The 18,492-nt window shown below is 37.5% G+C and overlaps 1 protein-coding gene across 2 annotated transcripts in view; it reads right to left on the reverse strand.

Moving 5' to 3' along the window:
• PRKG1 (protein kinase cGMP-dependent 1) overlaps positions 1–18,492 on the reverse strand; it is a 1,327,126-nt gene that overhangs the window by 363,852 nt on the left and 944,782 nt on the right. For both annotated transcript variants that reach the window (XM_053583838.1, XM_053583837.1), the window contains exon 5: positions 15,298–15,361. In XM_053583838.1, coding sequence (XP_053439813.1) covers positions 15,298–15,361 — 64 coding nt within the window. The remainder of the gene's footprint in view (positions 1–15,297; positions 15,362–18,492) is intronic.

Raw genomic sequence — 18,492 nt, forward strand, 5'->3', positions numbered from 1 at the left:
TAGCATTATCTTCATACCAAAATTAGAAAACCACTTAAAAAAAGGAAAACTTTTGACCAATATCTCCTATGAATATAGATGCCCCAATCCTGAACATAATATTAATAAATAAAATCTAACAACATATAGAAAGAATTATACACCATGAACAAGTAGGATTTATTGCAGGTGTGCAAGGCTTGTTCAACATTCAAAATCAATTAACTATAATTCACCATATTAATAGGCTAAACGAGAAAAATCTCATGATCAAATCAATTGATACACAAAAAGCATTTCATAAAATCCAAAACCCATTCTATAATCATTCTCAGTAATCTATAAACAGAGGATAATTTCCTCAAATTGATAAAAAAAAAAAAAGGTCAACAAAAATCCTACAGCTAACAGCATACTTAATAGTGAGAAACTGGATGCTTTCCTCCTGAGATCAGAAACAAGGATGCCCCCTCTCATCACTTCTGTTCAACTTCATATTAGAAGTGTTAGCTAAAGCAGTAAGACAAGAAGATAAAAATAAAAGGAATACAGATAGGGAAGAAGAAATAAAACTATCTTTGATCACAAAAAAAACATAGTTATCTATGTAGAAATTCAAAAAATTTGACCAAAAAACTCATCGAACTAAGAAGTGATTTAGAAAGGTTTCAAGGTATAAAGTTAATATACAAAAGTCAATAGATTTCCTATACACTGTCATGAATAATTGGAATTTGTGATTAAAAGCATAATATCATTTAGCAAAACTATTGAGCCAGTTAAATTGGGGGAGGAAAAGAGATGACTAGGTGGAACACAGGAGATTTTTAAGGCAATGAAAATGTTCTATATGATACTTTAAAGGAGCACATATGATGTTATTAATTTGGGAAAACCCTCATTTGGGGGGCAAAACTTCAAAATAGAACTGTACAACACCACGAGTGAACTCTGATGTTCACTATAGACTAATTAACAATAATGTTCTAATATTGGTTCATTGGTTGAAACAAATGATTCACACCAATGTAATATGTTAATAATAGAGGAAACTGTGAGTGGAAAGAGAGGGAATATATGAGAATCCTCTACTTCAGTTCAATTTTTATGTACAACTAAACCTGCTCTTAAAAACACCATTAATAAGAAAAATTCTGCTCAAAAAAAAAAGGCTGGGTGTGGTGGCTCATGCCTGTAATCCCACCACTTTGGGAGGCTAAGACAGGAAGATCACTTGAGACTAGGAGTTCAAAATCAGCCTGGACAACATAGTGAGACTCTATCACTATAAAAATAAAATTAAAAAAAAAAAAAATTAGCCAGCCTTGTAGTCAAGCTATTTCAGAGGCCAAGTTGGGCAGATTTTTTTGAGCTCAGGAAGTGGATGTTACACGTGTGGAGGGCCCTTATACAATGTATCGATCAGGCACAAAAACAGGATGGCGGAGGCGTACTTTAGGAAACCTGCTTGCAGGCTGCGCCCTGGCAACAACCTTGCCGCCCGTGCCCTTTGCGCTCATTGGAGAGATATCTAAGTCAAGAAACTGACAACAGGAAGTGTCCTAGAGTATATATACAGAGTGCTGTAAACAAGGTTAGAGAGAGCTTTTCCATCCTGCTCTCCCCGGACAAGGTTAGAGAGCTTTTCCATCCTGCTCTCCCCGGACAAGGTTAGAGCTTTTCCATCCTGCTCTCCCCGGACAAGCTGCTTGCCCCCGATAATAAACCTGCTGAAAGCTGTCTGTGTTGGTGTGTTCGTCCCTGCTGGCCGGCGGCAGAGCGACACCGACAACACGGACCAGGCTATTGCATGGATGACAGAGAGAGAACATCTTCTCTACAAACAAACAAACAAACATAATGAAAAACTTTAATTAGGTAACTAGTATTATAATCCCCATTTTCCAAAAGGAAAAAAAGCTGGAACTCAGGGGTTAAATAACTTGTTTAAGGTCACATAGACTTAATACTTGACAGAGACAAGCACTAAACTGCAATTGTAGAAAATTGGTAAGATGGCAAGTGGAGACCTTCAATTCCTTCAGTACATAGCAATTGACAACAGTTCAGCTCTCTTCCCAGGACTGTTATATTGAAAAGTCAGCATCCTTTACAAGAGTTTTCTTCTTCTTTAAAATATCCTTCCAAAAGTTTGGCCTTTGTTACAGCTCCCTTTGAGAGATAATAGAAAAGAGAAAACTTGTGGAAGAAAAATAAGTCTTATTCCTTGCCATGATCTTCCAGGCCTTGGTTTTCCAGGCCTTCTTTGTTTTTCACCTTGATTTTAAATCTTTGGTAAACTCTCCCAGCAACATTGATGATGTATCATCAGATAAGCACTGAGGAGCTCTGTGGTTCAGAATGGATGCTGCCTGTCCTTGACATATTTGCATTCTGGTTGTGGTGATAAAGCCTCTGAATGTAAAACAAAACAGTCTCATTTCATTCACTGAGTCACTCATGTAGCACACATATATTGTGAACCTCCTCAGACTGCTCATTCAACAAATATTTATTGGTTGCATAATAAGTAGCAGGCATAAATCTTGCACAAAAATTCTGTTTTGCTGGAAACTGGGAATATATATTGAGCCAAACTTTGTTCTTAGGTGCTCGGAGAAAATTAGGAGACAAGTTCCAAGGAATATAGGAGCAAGCATATAGATTTATAGCATCAACTGTACCAAGGAATCAAGAGAACAACAGAACAGGATAGAGTAGAGTTAGGGTAAGCTGCTTTAAAAAACAAACAAAGCAAAACAAAAAAACAAAAAACAGGTTTGGCCTGGCATGGTGGCTCATGCATGTAACCCCAGCACTTTAGGAGGCAAAATAGGAGGATCACTTGAGACTAGGAGTCTGAGACCAGCCTGGGCAACACAGCAAACCTCACTGCTACAAAGAATGAAAATTACTTGGGGATAGTAGTGCATGCTGTAGTCTCAGCTATTTGGGAGGCTGAGGCAGGAGAATAACATTATTCCATAATTGCACCATTGCACCCTAGCCTGGGTCACTGAGTGAAACCTTTTCTCTAAAACAATTTTTTTTAATAAAATAAATAATTTTTTTTTTTAAAGGTTCAATTTGATCTTAAAGAACACTTTTGAGAAGAAGAAAGAGGAGTCAGGGAGAACTCACTCTTCTCAACAATTATTAATTATTATAATATGAACTGATTTGCACAAGGCATGCAAAGCAAGAGAATTAGCAGGATTCTGTGGCGTTGTAGGTTTATTTGCAAGACAAACCGGGTTACCTTTATTAAAATAATAATTTTTAGGTGTACCTAATGAGAAAGAAAGGTAGCTCTTTCTGGACAGCTAAGGGACTGTCAGTTAGCACATCTCATGATGATTAAGGGAGCACAAAGAACTTGAGACAAACAGAAACATCCTTTCTCAGTAAACTGCCATTTTCCTAAACCCTTGCCTAGGCGCAGTTTGCTCCTCATTAATATTGACTGACATCTGGTGAAAGTTCATGACTGAAATACTGCCTGCCTTTCTTCACAGCCTTATCTACCAGGAAACAGACTTGTAGCCACGGGTCTAAGAAACTGTCTGATCCCCTCTCTGCAGGGAGGCAGGAGATCCCCTGGCTGTGCACACACAGAAGTGTTCTATAGTCAAAGGTGTTGGGGAGGCCTGGAACTGAATGCCCAAATTAGCCCCTGCTCCAAGCTGTTTGATAACTCTTTCCCACACAGACAAGCTTTGTATTTTATGGCTATCACTGAAAGCCCAACTGGTTTTCTTATCTGTAGCCTCTTACTTGTAAGCACAAGTGGGCTTCTATTCTTCACTGATCTATGTCTTGGAAGCTTACCATGTACTAGCCCCTGAGCTAGGTTTTTTGGCAGCTACAAAGATATCTCAGAATTTTCTAAAGAGTGAAAATCCTGGGTCACTTTTAGTCTAGCTCGTTTATCTAATTCAGACCAGGTATTCGAGCACATCATGATCTGCTCAGATGCTGAATAGCAAATGACATTTTGTAAGCAGATCTCACACACATGCCAAAGGCAGGCTCCTAATTTAGTTTCCCGTAAATCCGCTATTTGTTTACAAACCCCACAAACGACAGCAAATCGCACAAGCACCAAGCACGTTTGTATATTCTTATGTGGCAACCATTTCAAGCACTTTCCAGGAATGTTTTCTAGAAAGCTGATTTATTGCAGATTGGTTTCCTATTCGCAAAGTACATCCATTTTAATGACTCACAGTCAGCATGAGGCAAAGGACACATATTCTTGCAATAAAATAACTAGAAGTGCCTTGTTTCAGAGCTTGTGGAAAGCATAAAATGGCTCCCTGTCACAATAGATTCAAAATGCTGGCTGAGAGAAAAACTAATTGCTACCAGAAAAAAAAAAAAAAAGGAAGTAAGTAAACATTTTCAGAAGGAAGCAACTCTTACTTGTAAGGAAAAGTGGAAGATGAGGGAAAATATATTTTTTCAAGTTTTCATTTAGTCCACAGATTTTCAGGATGAAATGCCATCGAGTACTGAATGGTACTGATTCCAGTGTCAGAATGTGTGGGATAAAATACCTCATCCTTTACTTTGCTGTGCTATCTGAGCCTCAGTTCCCCTACATGCAGATTGCGACTAATGATAAGAGTAATAATATTCACCTCAGATGGGATGAAATAAGTGCTCTCAGGCTGGTGCAGAGATTGCATCAACAAGTGGAAGGTATTGTCTTAATCAACTGCTTACAGGCACCCAGTGGAAAGAAATACAAACGTAGTTCTTACCTTTAAGCAACTTACAATTTCAAGGTAAATCATCGTAGAACTAGAGGCCAACTTAAAACACAAGTATTTGTGTTTTCTATATAATGGTGGCTAAATGGACCTAAGAAATATGGGAGAGGGAGACTTCTCTATAAAAAGAAAAATGGAAATGACAAGATTAGAACTAGAAAGGGCTTTGTTGAAAGTGGAATTATATAGAATCTCAGAGTTACAGGCTGAAATGCCAGTACTGTTCAATCACTAAATCAATCTGTAAGTATCTGCAAATTCCAACCAATCTCTTCTACAAGGCAGTTTTTCAAATATGTATTAATTCTGTTAATACTTAACATTTTATATTGTACCTTGCCATCATGATGTTTGCCATGGCTGACAACTCAAGTGAGACACCCCGGTACGTGCATGATCTCTTTATAACCCCAAACCTTCTCTTCATCAAAGTTATTGCAACAGACATCAAAGTTCATATTTACCTTCTTTTAATGGCTTTATTGACATAAAATTCATAGATCATAAAAAGTAGCCATTTAGGCTGGGGATGGTGGCTCATGCTTATAATCCCAGCATTTTGGGAGGCCGAGGTGGGAGGATCTCTTGAGCCCATGAGTTTGAGACCAGCCTGGGCAACACAGTATTTCATTTCTACAACTAATTAAAAGTTAGCCAGGTGTGGGTGGCACGTGCCTGCAGTCCCAGCTACTTGGGAGGCTGAAGCAGAAGGATCACTTAAGCCCAGGAGGAAGAGGTTACAGGGAGAGCTACCATCATGCCACTTCACTGCAGCCTGGGCAACAGAGCAAAACCCTTACTTAATAAAACAAAATTACCCTTTTAAAAAGTACATTTCAATGCTTTTAAGTATAGTGAAGGAGTTGTATGACCATGACCACAATCTAATTTTAGAATATTTTTGTCACCCTATAAAGAAACCCATACCATTAATAGTCACTCCCCCAGCCCCAGCAACCACTAATCTGCTTTCTGTCTCTATAGATTTGCCTATCTTGGACTTTTCATATCATCCATATACCAAAACTTCACTCATTTTATAGTCAAATAGTATTCCGATGGATAGATCCCATTTCATTTATTCATTCAGCAATTGATAGGCATTTGGGTTGTGTGTACTTTCTGGCTATTATGAATAACATTGCTATGAGCATTTGCGTACAATTATTATATTATATGGACATATATTTCCAGTTCTCTTGGGTAGATATCAAAAAGTGGAATTTCTTGGTCACCTATGTTTTTCATCAGTAACCCCATGTTTAACATTTGGGGAAATAACGAAACTCTTTCCCAGGACGCTGGGGCAATTTACAGTCTCACTAACAATGTCTGAAGGTTCCTTATCAACATTCGTTATTGTCTATCTTTTTTATTCAAGCATTACAGTAAGTGTGAAGTGGTACACATATGTTATTGTGGCTTTGATTTGCATTTCCATAATGACTAGTGATGTTAAGAAACTTTCCATGTGCTTATACGACTTTTGTTTATCTTCTTTAGAGAAACATCTATTCAAGTCATATGTTCATGCTTTGTTTACTTTTTTATTATTGATTTCTAAGTGTTCTTTAAAAATTCTTGATAGAAATCCCTTATCACTCATATGATTTACAAATATTTTCTCCCATTACTTTTGTAAACAAGCTATCCAATGTAGATAAATACTGCACTGAGGGTTTTGTTTTTACTTTTCAAGCTCTCCTTTCTGTGTACCCTTATTTGTGAAAGTATAACCCCTCCTGTGTACCCCTATTTGTAAAAGTATAACCCTCCCTTATGCCAACACAACACACACACAAAGATACACACCTTCCACCTCATTCATCATCAAAAGCAATAATTTTCCCTATAGAAGGAAAGGCCCAAAAGAAATCAGACAGAATAAAATGACAGTCAAATTCCTAAATTCAGAGTCAGCATACTTGAGAGCAAAGTAATCGTAAACGAACAGGTTCTTTAAATTTCCTCCAGCTTGGCTTTGAATAGGAAGAACCAAATCTGAAGGAAAGGAAGAAAAAGTTTAGTTACAAACGACCACTTCAAAAAACCTAATAATGTCCCTATCTGTCTCATAAGTGTTTTTCCTGGGCTTGTTTAGGATGATAAAAGAAAGATTTATAGAACTCCAAAAACTCCACCAAACACAGGACTTTCCCCTTTCTTACTAACACGGGGACAGACTACAAAGGAGTCTGGGAAGATGTCAATACAAGATGGCAGGTAGCACAGAGAAACAGTTGCACACCAGAACAACTAAATATTTAATCAGCTTGCTGGACCTCCCTGGAAGGAGGAGATCCTCGGTTACAATGACCTCTTTTTCCCAAGAGGAACTATAATCAGATATTTGTTTCCTACCATATCATCAACCAATGATGAGTTGGAAAATGTTTTCTCTCTTTGCTTATTTTTAGTCTTTTTAAAACAGGTTGTCATAATGTCCTTTTAATAGTTTAAGAAGTCTGAGGAATGTTGTTTTTCCAAGACCTTGTCAGTGCCATAATAATATAAATATTCAATAATCATAACATAAATAAACATACAATCTAGGAACACAAACTAGAAAAATCCATTAAGTCACAAGGTGTCCAAGATCCAATCATGCAAAATTACAGACCCAAAGGTAGAGAGTTCTTTAAAAGCTGGTAAGACAGAAGTCTTTTATTCCAAGAAATCAGAGCAAATGTTGTAAAAAGAAAAGTGGATATGAAACTCACTTGAATACAAGCAAAAAAGTGGTTCTGATATATTTTCCAACTAAAAATCAGAAAATCTAGACGTAGCATCCATGCACTGCTTCTATTCACAGAGACAAAGGAAAAATACCTACACCAGGTGGTGAGAAGCGAATTTGTTGATTTCTAATTTGGTTCCTTCAATTTGACGTTTTCCATAAGATACAGTTTTCCTCAAGGTATCTAAACTTTTATACCCCTATTTGTGAAAGTATAACCCCTATTTAAATTAACTTTTAAGCACTCTTTGTGACATATTAGACTAATTTCTGATCCTTTTCTTTATCAAAAAATGTTTTTATTTACCACTTTCTTTTAAAATGTCAGGACCATAGTCCCAACATTTAGATAAATATTCAATATTATTTTTTTCACAGATACTTCTCCATGGTGTTTGAATGAGTGATAATTAAAGGGCACTATTTCTCATTTGTAGATTGACTAGGAGTTATTAAATCATTTGAAAATTATAATTTATATATAAAATATAATTTATATATACTCCTTTGTATAATTTATATATATTATATATAAGCTACTCATATATAAGAGAAAAGCATTATAGCTTGTTACAACCTACTTTATAATTCCACATTTTTTCTATTTACCTGCAGATACTTCCTAGACTTTCAGAATAGATTCAAATACACTTGATTAATTCAAACACATATTTTGACTGTACTATATGGCATGGTGTAGAGCAGGTGTCCTCAAACTGCGGCCCGTGGGCCACATGCAGCGGTATGAATTGCATTTGTTCCCATTTTGTTTTTTACTTCAAAATAAGATATGTGCAGTGTGCATAGGAATTTGTTCATAGTTTTTTTTTTAAACTATAGTCCGGCCCTCCAACGGTCTGAGGGACAGTGAATTGGCCCCCTGTTTAAAAAGTTTGAGGACGCCTGTTACAGAGGTTAATGCAACCAGTTTATAAAGTCAGAGTTTGCTGTTTTACATATGCACTTAAAACTTCTATTTTACAAAGTAAAAGCGGATTCTCTAGTAAACCAAATCTTGGGTTCCTAAAATAATATCTAATAGGTATTGCCTTCATTTGAGTCAAATTTAGGATAAATAGAACATTATGCAGTGACAAGAAGGTGAGTAATTAGAGAGTCGAGGAAATTATTTCAACTTGTCTTACAAAACACAACCGAACAAAATATTGGAATTTCTGTGCTTGGTTTGGATAGTTTGTTTATTTATTTATTTTACCAATGACCTCTTTCTATCACTGAGTATACACAACTTCTCAAAAGGGCTACAGAAAATGTCATTTGCTCCTGAAAAAGGAGAGAGAAGTTAATTATGTAAAGGAAATAGTTCTACTAGGTGATATAAAGGAAGAGGAGAAAGATGTGCTAAATTGCTAATTCAGAATAAGGAGATTACATCCTGTGTTAACGGTATTTTGTGCAGGGACGCAGGTACATCCATGCTGGGAATTACAAGACGGGTAAGTAGAACCTGGGTGCGGCAAAGGCCCCAACAAATCACCAAGGCTGCCTTCCAGTTCCACAACAAGAGTCCCCACTAATATCAGCTTCTCCTCTTACCACGTTAGCCATCTAAACAAGTTTCAATTCCATTACCTTCACTGCCAGTACTAGCTGGTTACATTTTATTTCTCTCAGTTCCTATGTCTCCATACCTATTTTTATTTATTTATTTATTTATTGCAGTTTTATTTTATTTTTTTTTTTTCGGCCAAGGCTGGGTTTGAACCCTTCACCTCCAGTATATGGGGCCGGCGCCCTACTCCTTTGAGCCACAGGCACCACCCCCCATACCTATTTTTAGTGGTTTTATTTTTTTCCTAATGCTAGAAGGATTGTTTCATGGTGAATATACAGAATGAAACAGTCAGTGAGAAAGTAAATCCATGTGCAAAGTGAATCTCACCTGGGTCATTTTGCTCTAGCCCTCTAATTGGCCTGCCCCTCTCTAATCCATTCTTCCCACCATAGCCACAGAGAGATTATTAAAACATAACTCAGGTTCTATTATTTTATTGCTTACAACTCTAAAAGTCTTCCCCTTATGCTTAGAATAAAAACCAAACTTTATTGTGACTGGCAAAACCTTTTGTGACCTGACCTTGCTTAATTTTCTATAGCCTCCTCTCGCCCCACTACCACGACCTACAAATCTGTTCCTTAAGGGCAGAAATTTATTCTTGCTTTTAGATGATATACCTGCTCTTCCCTCTGCCTGGTGCACATGGCTTCCTGTATCTTTATTTAGACCTTGCCTCCTATGTCAGCTCCTCACAGCAGTCTCCCCACAGTCTGTATCCTCCACTCTAACACATTCTATAATAGAACAGGGTCCTGAATCCCAAGGGCCTGGAACAATTCCTGGGACATAACAGGTGCTCCATAAATCGTTGTCAAATACACAAACAAAGCTGGAAACTTCTTTGTTGAAGGCTATAATCATGCTGCTTTCCTTTCAAAACAATCTGGGATTCTTTCTTCTAGTGGGTATTTGTAGACAGATAACTAAATTATTATGCAGGCACATTTCCCTTTAACGTTATGCGATGTTGGTATTGCTTTTGTTCTTCCAAATTTGCTTCATTTTATCTGATAAATAATTTAATCTAGTTTCTCATTGTGCTTGTTTATTCAACTTGAGTTAAACATTTTGTACTGGGTAGTACATTCACATGTCTCATTTGTATTTTGTGTGTTTACTTCATTTTTAGGAAAGTGTGGGGACTTAATTATCTGTTTCTACTTTGATTCAGCATTGGTATAAGCTAGACTGTGGCTCCCACAATCCACGCATAAATTAAGGCATCTTCTGATTAGAAAATCTAACTTAAAATACTGACATATTTCTTTGGTCAGAATTATTTACAGAGCGATGGCTATTGTTATACCAAACACAGCAAAAATACTTCCACAGCTGTGGAAAAGAAAGACAATGGTTAAAGAATTTTATAGACTCTTAGTTTTGTTTCTTTTTTTAAGGGGGTTGATTGTGGCTAAGAAGTTAGTGCTGTATATCGATTTGTTTAAAAAAAAAAAAAAAGCCACAAGGTCATCAGAGAGTTCTTCAGAGCAGTCAACAAAAAGAGAGGAAAGAAAAAGACCATTGGGCAAGGCAGTTTTACATTGACAAAGATCACAGGTCGGCACGTTCAGAGAGAAATACAGTCTGTACTTTTTCTCATACATTTTTTTATGCTTGAACACAGAATTCAAACGTGATAGTGTTCTGTGTCACTTTGTGGTCACATATAAGATGCAGAAGACCAACAAATCATGGGAATGCTGAAATAAACCTCCCAGTAAGAATTTGTACATGGTATAGTTAGCACCCTGAGACAAAAGCCTTGGCAGTATTTTTGCCCATTTACCTCTCCAATTTCAACTTCATCATTACCTCAATTCTTCAACTTCATCAGACTAAAACCCTCTGGTCCTACCAGCTCTCACTGGTCTTTGCCGGTTCTGGGCCTTCTCTCCTTGGGCGTTTGAAATTCAGGTCACTCATTGCAATCCCTCTTTTCACATGGCACCTCTACTGCCCAGCCCTTGCTTCAATCACTCACCTTCTCCTGACAAAATAACAATCCTGGTTAAATGCAGTTCCGTGCCTACCTGGAACCTGAAACCGGGCAAACAAGTAAGGCTTTAAAAAACCCATCTAATCAAATGTTCCAGGGTCCACAATGGGTCTAAACTTCCCCTCAGTCTGACCGTCTGGAAAGACTCTTGATCTCCCCTTCCTTAGAGCACTTACTTTAACTTTCCAACTGCAAATTGTTAACCAGCCTCTTTGAGATGTAAATTTTTTTCCCAGCCAGTTTCACAGCCCAGGGCAGTCTTTCTCTAGGACCTGGAAGCCATTCTCTGAAATGGAATCAGAGAAGGAAGGAGATAAGGTCCTTTTCTCTTAGTCTCTTGGGGAGGAGAGGAGCCTAACCTCCCTAAGGGACAATTAGCAAACACAGAAGGCCTGATTTCATAGAATAACTCCTCCCCCACTGGACTTCACTACTTTTTTACTAGCTCACTCCAGTGTGTAGTTTCGTGGAGTTGAGTGCAATCTTTCCCCTATTGCAATATATTGAGTTAAATGCTTTCTCGCCTGTTTAACTTAGAGTTGGGATTGCTGACATCAAGTGGGTTCTTAGGGATGCCTGGCAGTCATCATGTGTTTCCCTAGTCCGTTCACTCTTCTGTTTTTCTTGCATCTTCTCTTTATTCAAAGCATTCACACCTCTACCTCATTGTCAGTTGATGACCTTGCTTTCCATGGCACTGTGAAAAACAACATACCCGAACAGGTTTAGCACAGCTCCAGCCGCCCCATCAATCCACCTGCCTGCACGTGTGCTCAGAGGCTCTGCCTTCCCTGTTTTGACAGGCACTAGAAAGCCCCTTCTCTTGTGCTTTCCCAAGAGTCCGTGTGTGCAAACCTCTCTGCCTTCCATTTGAACATTCTCCCAACCTCACTTTCTCCTCCCACCTGCTGAACCAATTCGTCTCCTTGCCTTTCCAACAAAATTTAAACCCAAGTTTTGCTGACTTTTCCTGGACTTCCTTCTCTTAACATCTTTCTTTTAGTTGAAAAAAAAAAAAAATGTCTATTTTGTTTTTTTGCGTGCTTGTTTCTCCCTTTACAATAAATCATGGCTTTCAAACCTCTTGGCTTTTAAGGCGTAAAATGCTCCTAATTCTCCTCTTGCTTTCACAGGTTTTGACTGGTTCCACTTCATCTTCCAGTCTCTTAAATCTTTTAAAGCAGCAAAGCAAAGGATCAATCAAGGCTTTGCTCTACGTTTTCCTCATCTTTCATTCATTCCCTTTTTTCCTCTCAGCTCTTCTTTCCCCCTTCTGATACACGTGACTATTCTCATGCATCCAATTTTTAATATTTTGTTTATAAAGACTCCCAGCAAAAATGCATTTTTGTGCTTATTCATTTTAATGTAGGTAAATAATATTTCAATAGCAATCACTTTTAAAAAATTCGGTTTTAAATTTTTTCTCTTGGTGCTATATTTTTAAGATCCATTCATGGCATTATAGTAATTGCTGGCGGTATCTGCTTTAGAGTTCTGGCTTGCATCCACGCACATTTAGTTCCCCAGATAGGCAGCAGCTCTGCCACACAAACAATGCTACAAAAACCCACCTACTGTCAAAGATCCCTGGGCTTCTCCCAAGCTTCTCATCTCGCACCCCAGTGTATGCCTCTCCCAGTCTTCTTCATTTCCATTAACAACAACTGAGTTCTTCTAGGTATTCATGGCAGAAACCTTGATGTCATCCTCAATTCCTCTCTTTTTTCTCATTCCACACATTTACTGCAACAGTAACGCTTTTCAGTTTTTACCTTCAAAATACAGTCAGAATCTGACTGTTTCTCAGTCTCCTTCTGTCATGGTGTGCAAAGCCACTATCACTTCTCCCTGGTTATTGCAGCAGACTTTTGAACTTCTTCTCAACAAAGCAGCCACAGCAATCTTGTTGAAGTCTAAGTCAAATAGATGCATTGCTCTGCTTACAGCCGTCCAATGACTTCCACTCTAAGTGAAAATCTAAATAATTTCAGTGACATAAATGGCCCTCCACGGCCTGCCTACCCCTCCAGCACTCTGGGCACCCCTTCTTCTGACCCTCATTCACATCCTATTATGATATCACTGGCCCGGTCTTCTTGGGGCCTCTGTGCAGGTTCTTTCCTTGGCCTGAACATTCCCTGATCTCTTAATTCAACTGACAATTCTAATTACACATACTAATACTCAAAACCCCACCTACTCTCCCCAACCTGTGCTTAAATTCTTATCCTTAGGATTTATTTCTATTGAAATACCATATGCTTTTAAAAGTTATGCACTCTCTTTACTGTCTGTTTTCCCTGTGGCCCCCAACGGAACGATGTGATTTCCATTAAGATGGGGATTTGGGGTTTGTTTTGGTTTTCATTGCTGCATGCCTAGAGCCTGAAAGAGTGCTGTAACAAAATGAACATTCAGTAAGTCATTTTGGGATAGACGAAAACAATCAGTATGTAGAAGGCAATAGGGAAATTTACGTGAGAATGAGATTCAGGTGGAAACATCTTCCCAAACCACTCTCTGCTCCAGGGCTGACCATCTGCATCTCATTTCACTTCTACTTACCCAATATTTCAGAATATACTCTTTAAAAATCTAATAAGCTGATCCTGCCTCTACTCCCCCTTCTACCCTCAACTTAAAACCCTTCAAAGCCTTTCTCTGGCTAAGAGAATAAAATCAAATTTTCTCACTGGACCTCCTAGATCCTGCAAGATCCCATCTGTAAGACACATTCTGCATTTCAGCCACCCTGCCCAAGGACTACCTTTATTCATACATTTGGTTCCTTCTAGTTTAGCCAGTCTTCCTTCATTTAGCCACCTCTAAAGGAAGGGAGGCTCATAGTATTCCCTCAAAATCTTCTCTTGGTCCCCCCAACCATGTTGGTGCCCTTGTTTTGTGGTCTTAGAGGCTCATACTTTTTCTTATCACTTTGTATCATAATTCTAATTGAACACAATTCTCATTGAACATTATAATTCTAATTAATTATTATGAATCTCCCCTTCTAGAATATAAACTTCATGAGGGAAGGACAGTGCCCATCTTATTCCATGCTTCCCACTTCAGCCAGGGCGTCCAACTTCCTGCTGATAGTCAGTGTTAACTTCATGGATACTGTTCTTGGAGTCCCATAGAAGAAACCCAGGTGATTTTATCCCAAAATATGACACCTTGATAGGCTTATTATTTTAAATTGAAGGCCCTTGAAGGTTAGCAGGTATTGAAAAAGGCTCTACTGTAATATTCTACTTTCTACCTGAAGACTGGACTTCTAAAGAAAACACAAGTGTATTACATCTCCTCCCTGAAATCTCATTATCTATTCCTGAAAAGAAGACTAAGAAATACAACCACACCTGAACAGAGTTTTACATAAGGTAATGGCCACCTTTCAGCCTCATCCAAATTCCAAAGAGAATCATTTACAAGTAAGTTATGTCTCTCAGTCTATTCATTCTCCCTAATAATCATTTACTACTCCTCAAAAGAAGTGCCTACCTTCCCCATCTTCTAGTCCCCCATGAAGAAGGGTACATAAAAATCTGTATCTTATTGGGATATTGGGTAATCGTTGTCCACGATTCCCCAAGGTTTATGCACATTGTTAAACTATATGCCTCTTTTTCCTGATAATATATCCATTATCAATTTACTTCAACAGACTTAGGGTTGTACCTTCTGAGGGTTAAGTGTGAACTTCCCTACATCGCCAATGTTAATTGTTTCTCCTTTCTCAAAACCATGGCTTTACAGGTTCAGAGAAAAACAATTAACAGTGAGATTTCACATTCCCGCATAAATTTTTTTACATAAAATATACTCATGTGCTAATAAAATATGTACTCAAATATTGATTCCTGCTATAAATTTGCTATTCTGAAGCTTCAGACTGACAATAACTATTAATGCAATTTTACTTTATGCAAATGGAATAGGAGAAATATGCTATCTTCTATTCTTGTAAGACAAAAATAACATTATATTTACCACAACAAAGTTTTCCTCCCTCTGTAGTTAAATTGATTTTCACATTTTTAGTTGTGTATAAATGTCGATGTGCTAAGCTGCTTTTTATCTGAAGCCAAATATATAGCTCATCCCAGAGCTTAAAAAAAGATGTGAATGTCTCTCTGTAATTTGTGACTCCTCATCACACAGCTGTGAAGGAGGCCAGCTGAAAGGGCTGGGTTCCATCTCAAAAAGTTCAAAGGCTAAAGACAGTTACCTCTTCAAGGACATCAGCAAGCTTGCTGAGTATCTCTTCAGGAAGGCTCTGGAATGTTGGAACGCTGAAAAATAAAGGAGAATGATGTTGAATGCATGAACAACAACTGACTTTCATCAATAAAATAGCCACATAGCTAAGTGAAAGTGCAAAAACACGTATTCACAAAGAATCCACAGATTAAGACCAAAGTAATTATTTAAGTATGGTTTGATATTGAATAGGGAAAGGACATGTTGTATGAGAATGAGCTTGGAAGTAGGACAGAGAACCAAGTTCAAATCACAGTTACATTTACCTGCCCGAAGGTGGGTGCCTTTCCCCCACAATGAGGAGAAACAACTCTCTCCTTTATCACTCCGTCCTCACCAGATTCATCCCGGCCCCACCTTCCCAGGACCCCACGTGGCTTCCCCACCCCCATCGCTGCCCTCGCATGTGGATATCTCCAAGTCAACTTCTACCCATTCTTTAGGACACAGGTTGATTGAGGATACATTCAGATCTGCAAGCACTCATTTAACAACTTTGGAAAACTTCCCACTCCCCACAACCCCTCTAGGTCAAGTTCTCCTATTTATGAGCTCTTTAATCCCTTTCTACAAGTGTAATTAGATAATTCATCACATATTTGTTCCTGCATGTCTCCCCTGCTAGAATTAAAACTCCACAAAGATAAGAACTATATTTGTCTTGCTCAAACCCCTGTATTTTCAGTGATGTACGAATAACAAACTCAACAACCCATATTGAATGAAGTCATGAAAGCATGAATATGTGAACACTTCACGGGACGGTTCGTAGACCAAACAAAGCAGAGCAAGAGTTAAACTCATAGTATTATGACGCTAAAAACATTCGTGCCTGTCTTCTTCCCCTGTTCTCTTAGTATTCCCCATGAAAGCAGCAAATGAAAACCTAGAATGATGTTGAATGCAGAAACCAATATAACTTCCTTTATGTGAAGCAATAATAAATTTAAATAAGGAAACAAAACTCATCAACGTGTAATTCTTGAAACTTCACTAGAAAATCTAACTACAATACGAAACTAAATTTTCCTTTAATTATATCTCAGTGCTTGAATAGAGAAAAAGACGGTAAGCGAGTGCATATACACGCGTGTCTGATATTTGACTTATAGTATAATTCTGGCTTGAGTAGAAGCATACAATGAAAGAAGCCATAATATGCTGTTTTGATATAAGCATGAAAGTTGTGCTGTTAATTTGTCACTTCGATTTTCATAACTTAGGATGAAGCCTATTGATAAAATCCCAAGGTTTTATGCAGAGGTGTAACAATTCACCCAGGACCATCTGTTTTGCCAGATTTACTGCTGTGGTCTGAGCCATGTGAGTTTTAATTTCCAGAAGGCAGTCTATTCAGCAGCTGAATGGAACATATCACAAAAAGAGACGGAAGAAGTCAGAGGAAGCTGTTTTCATGAGTTATGCAGGTTGAATCATCCTCTTCAGAGAATAAGGGGGGAAAAAAAGAGTTATGCAAGTTGAAAAATCTAGCCCTTTCTTGTTCTTTTAATGAGCTATATTTCAGTTCTTTCTAAGGTGAATGATGGGAGTGCTTCCCTTCCACTGAGTATTTGTGGAAAATACAAACTACACTGAGTTTTTCTCATCTTATTGTTTTTAATTGTCATTCTTTTTAATACAGGCCTATTACTTTTATGCTACATCTTTTATTGAAATGTAGTCTTTGTCTTTGTTAAGGCACACTACGATATTTTTATTTTCATAAGTGTTCTTATCTATGAGAAAAAGTAAATATTTTCCTAACCGTATTAATGAAAAATTTTCCTAACCGTATAAATGAAAAATTTTCCTAACCGTATACACTAAATGAAAACAAAAACATTATGTATTAGGAGGGCATTTTTTAATACGTTATCTTTTACAATTTCAGAAGCTTTTTTAAATGCCTCAAAACACTGATCAGTGTTTCTAGTTACTAAAAATTAAGGATAATTTTTAGGAAGAAACATTCTAAAAAATTACTAGTAACAGGTGAAGCACTCCTGGAAATCATTTAACAGAAAAATAAGTGCCGATGCTTTCATAAATTGCTCTGAAAACATTTAAAACAGTAGTAATTTTTAAGGTCCTAAGTTTTCTATTCTCTAAACAGTAGGTAAGTTTTACCTAGTAATTCATTTTCTTTCAGAGAATATTGGTTTACTAGTAGCTTGAATATTAAGTACACAACAATTAAGAATGTGCATGGAGGGCGGCGCCTGTGGCTCAGTGAGTAGGGTGCCAGCCATATACTGAGGGTGGCGGGTTCAAACCCAGCCCCGGCCAAACTGCAACAAAAAATAGCCGGGCATTGTGGCGGGAGTCTGTAGTCCCAGCTACTCGGGAGGCTGAGGCAAGAGAATCGCCTAAGCCCAAGAGCTGGAGGTTGCTGGAGGTTGCTGGAGGTTGCTGTGATATCACGGCTCTCTACCAAGGGCAATAAAGTGAGACTCTATTTCTTAAAAAAAAAAAAAAAAAAAATGTGCATGGAATACTTCAAAATAAAGTTGCCTGTAATTTAGAAACTTAAGGAAAAATAATTGCAAGGACAAACTTCCAGAGAAAATATTTAAATACTAGACAAGAATATTTTCAATTATATAAAAAATAATTTTTATAACAATTTACATGCTAATTATAAGTAATTGTTACAGATGTATTAAATGTTTTGTTCCTTAAGGACTTGCAATAGGCCTGAAGTTACAGAACGCACTTCAATGTGATATAATAGAGATGATTTAATGTACAGTGTTTTTCCATTGGTTTTTTAATGAATGAAACAAGAACTTGGAATTTGTAACGACAATAATAAAATATGAGATTTGAATACTTTCTATTGCCAAGTACTGGGCTAAGGGCTTTAAACATCATAAAAATTCCATTTTTATAACACCCTTATCAAATAGCCATTGTTATTGTCATCTGTTTCACAGATAAGACAATTGGGACCTTGAGAGTTTGCCTGAGGTCACACCACCTGTAAGCTGATCACTTACTCCTTGAGCTGCATACTTTCAGGGAAGGCACCAAACTATTCCTTTCAAACCAGTGCTTTATTCTTTTAGATGATGATTTAGAAATCTATCAACATTAATAACATTTGATTTAGTTCATTTATTTCCTAACTTTTTATTATAAAAAAAGTCACATAAATTGAAATCCT

Source organism: Nycticebus coucang, chromosome 3 (assembly GCF_027406575.1).
Source record: "Nycticebus coucang isolate mNycCou1 chromosome 3, mNycCou1.pri, whole genome shotgun sequence".
Classification (NCBI taxonomy): domain Eukaryota; kingdom Metazoa; phylum Chordata; class Mammalia; order Primates; family Lorisidae; genus Nycticebus; species Nycticebus coucang.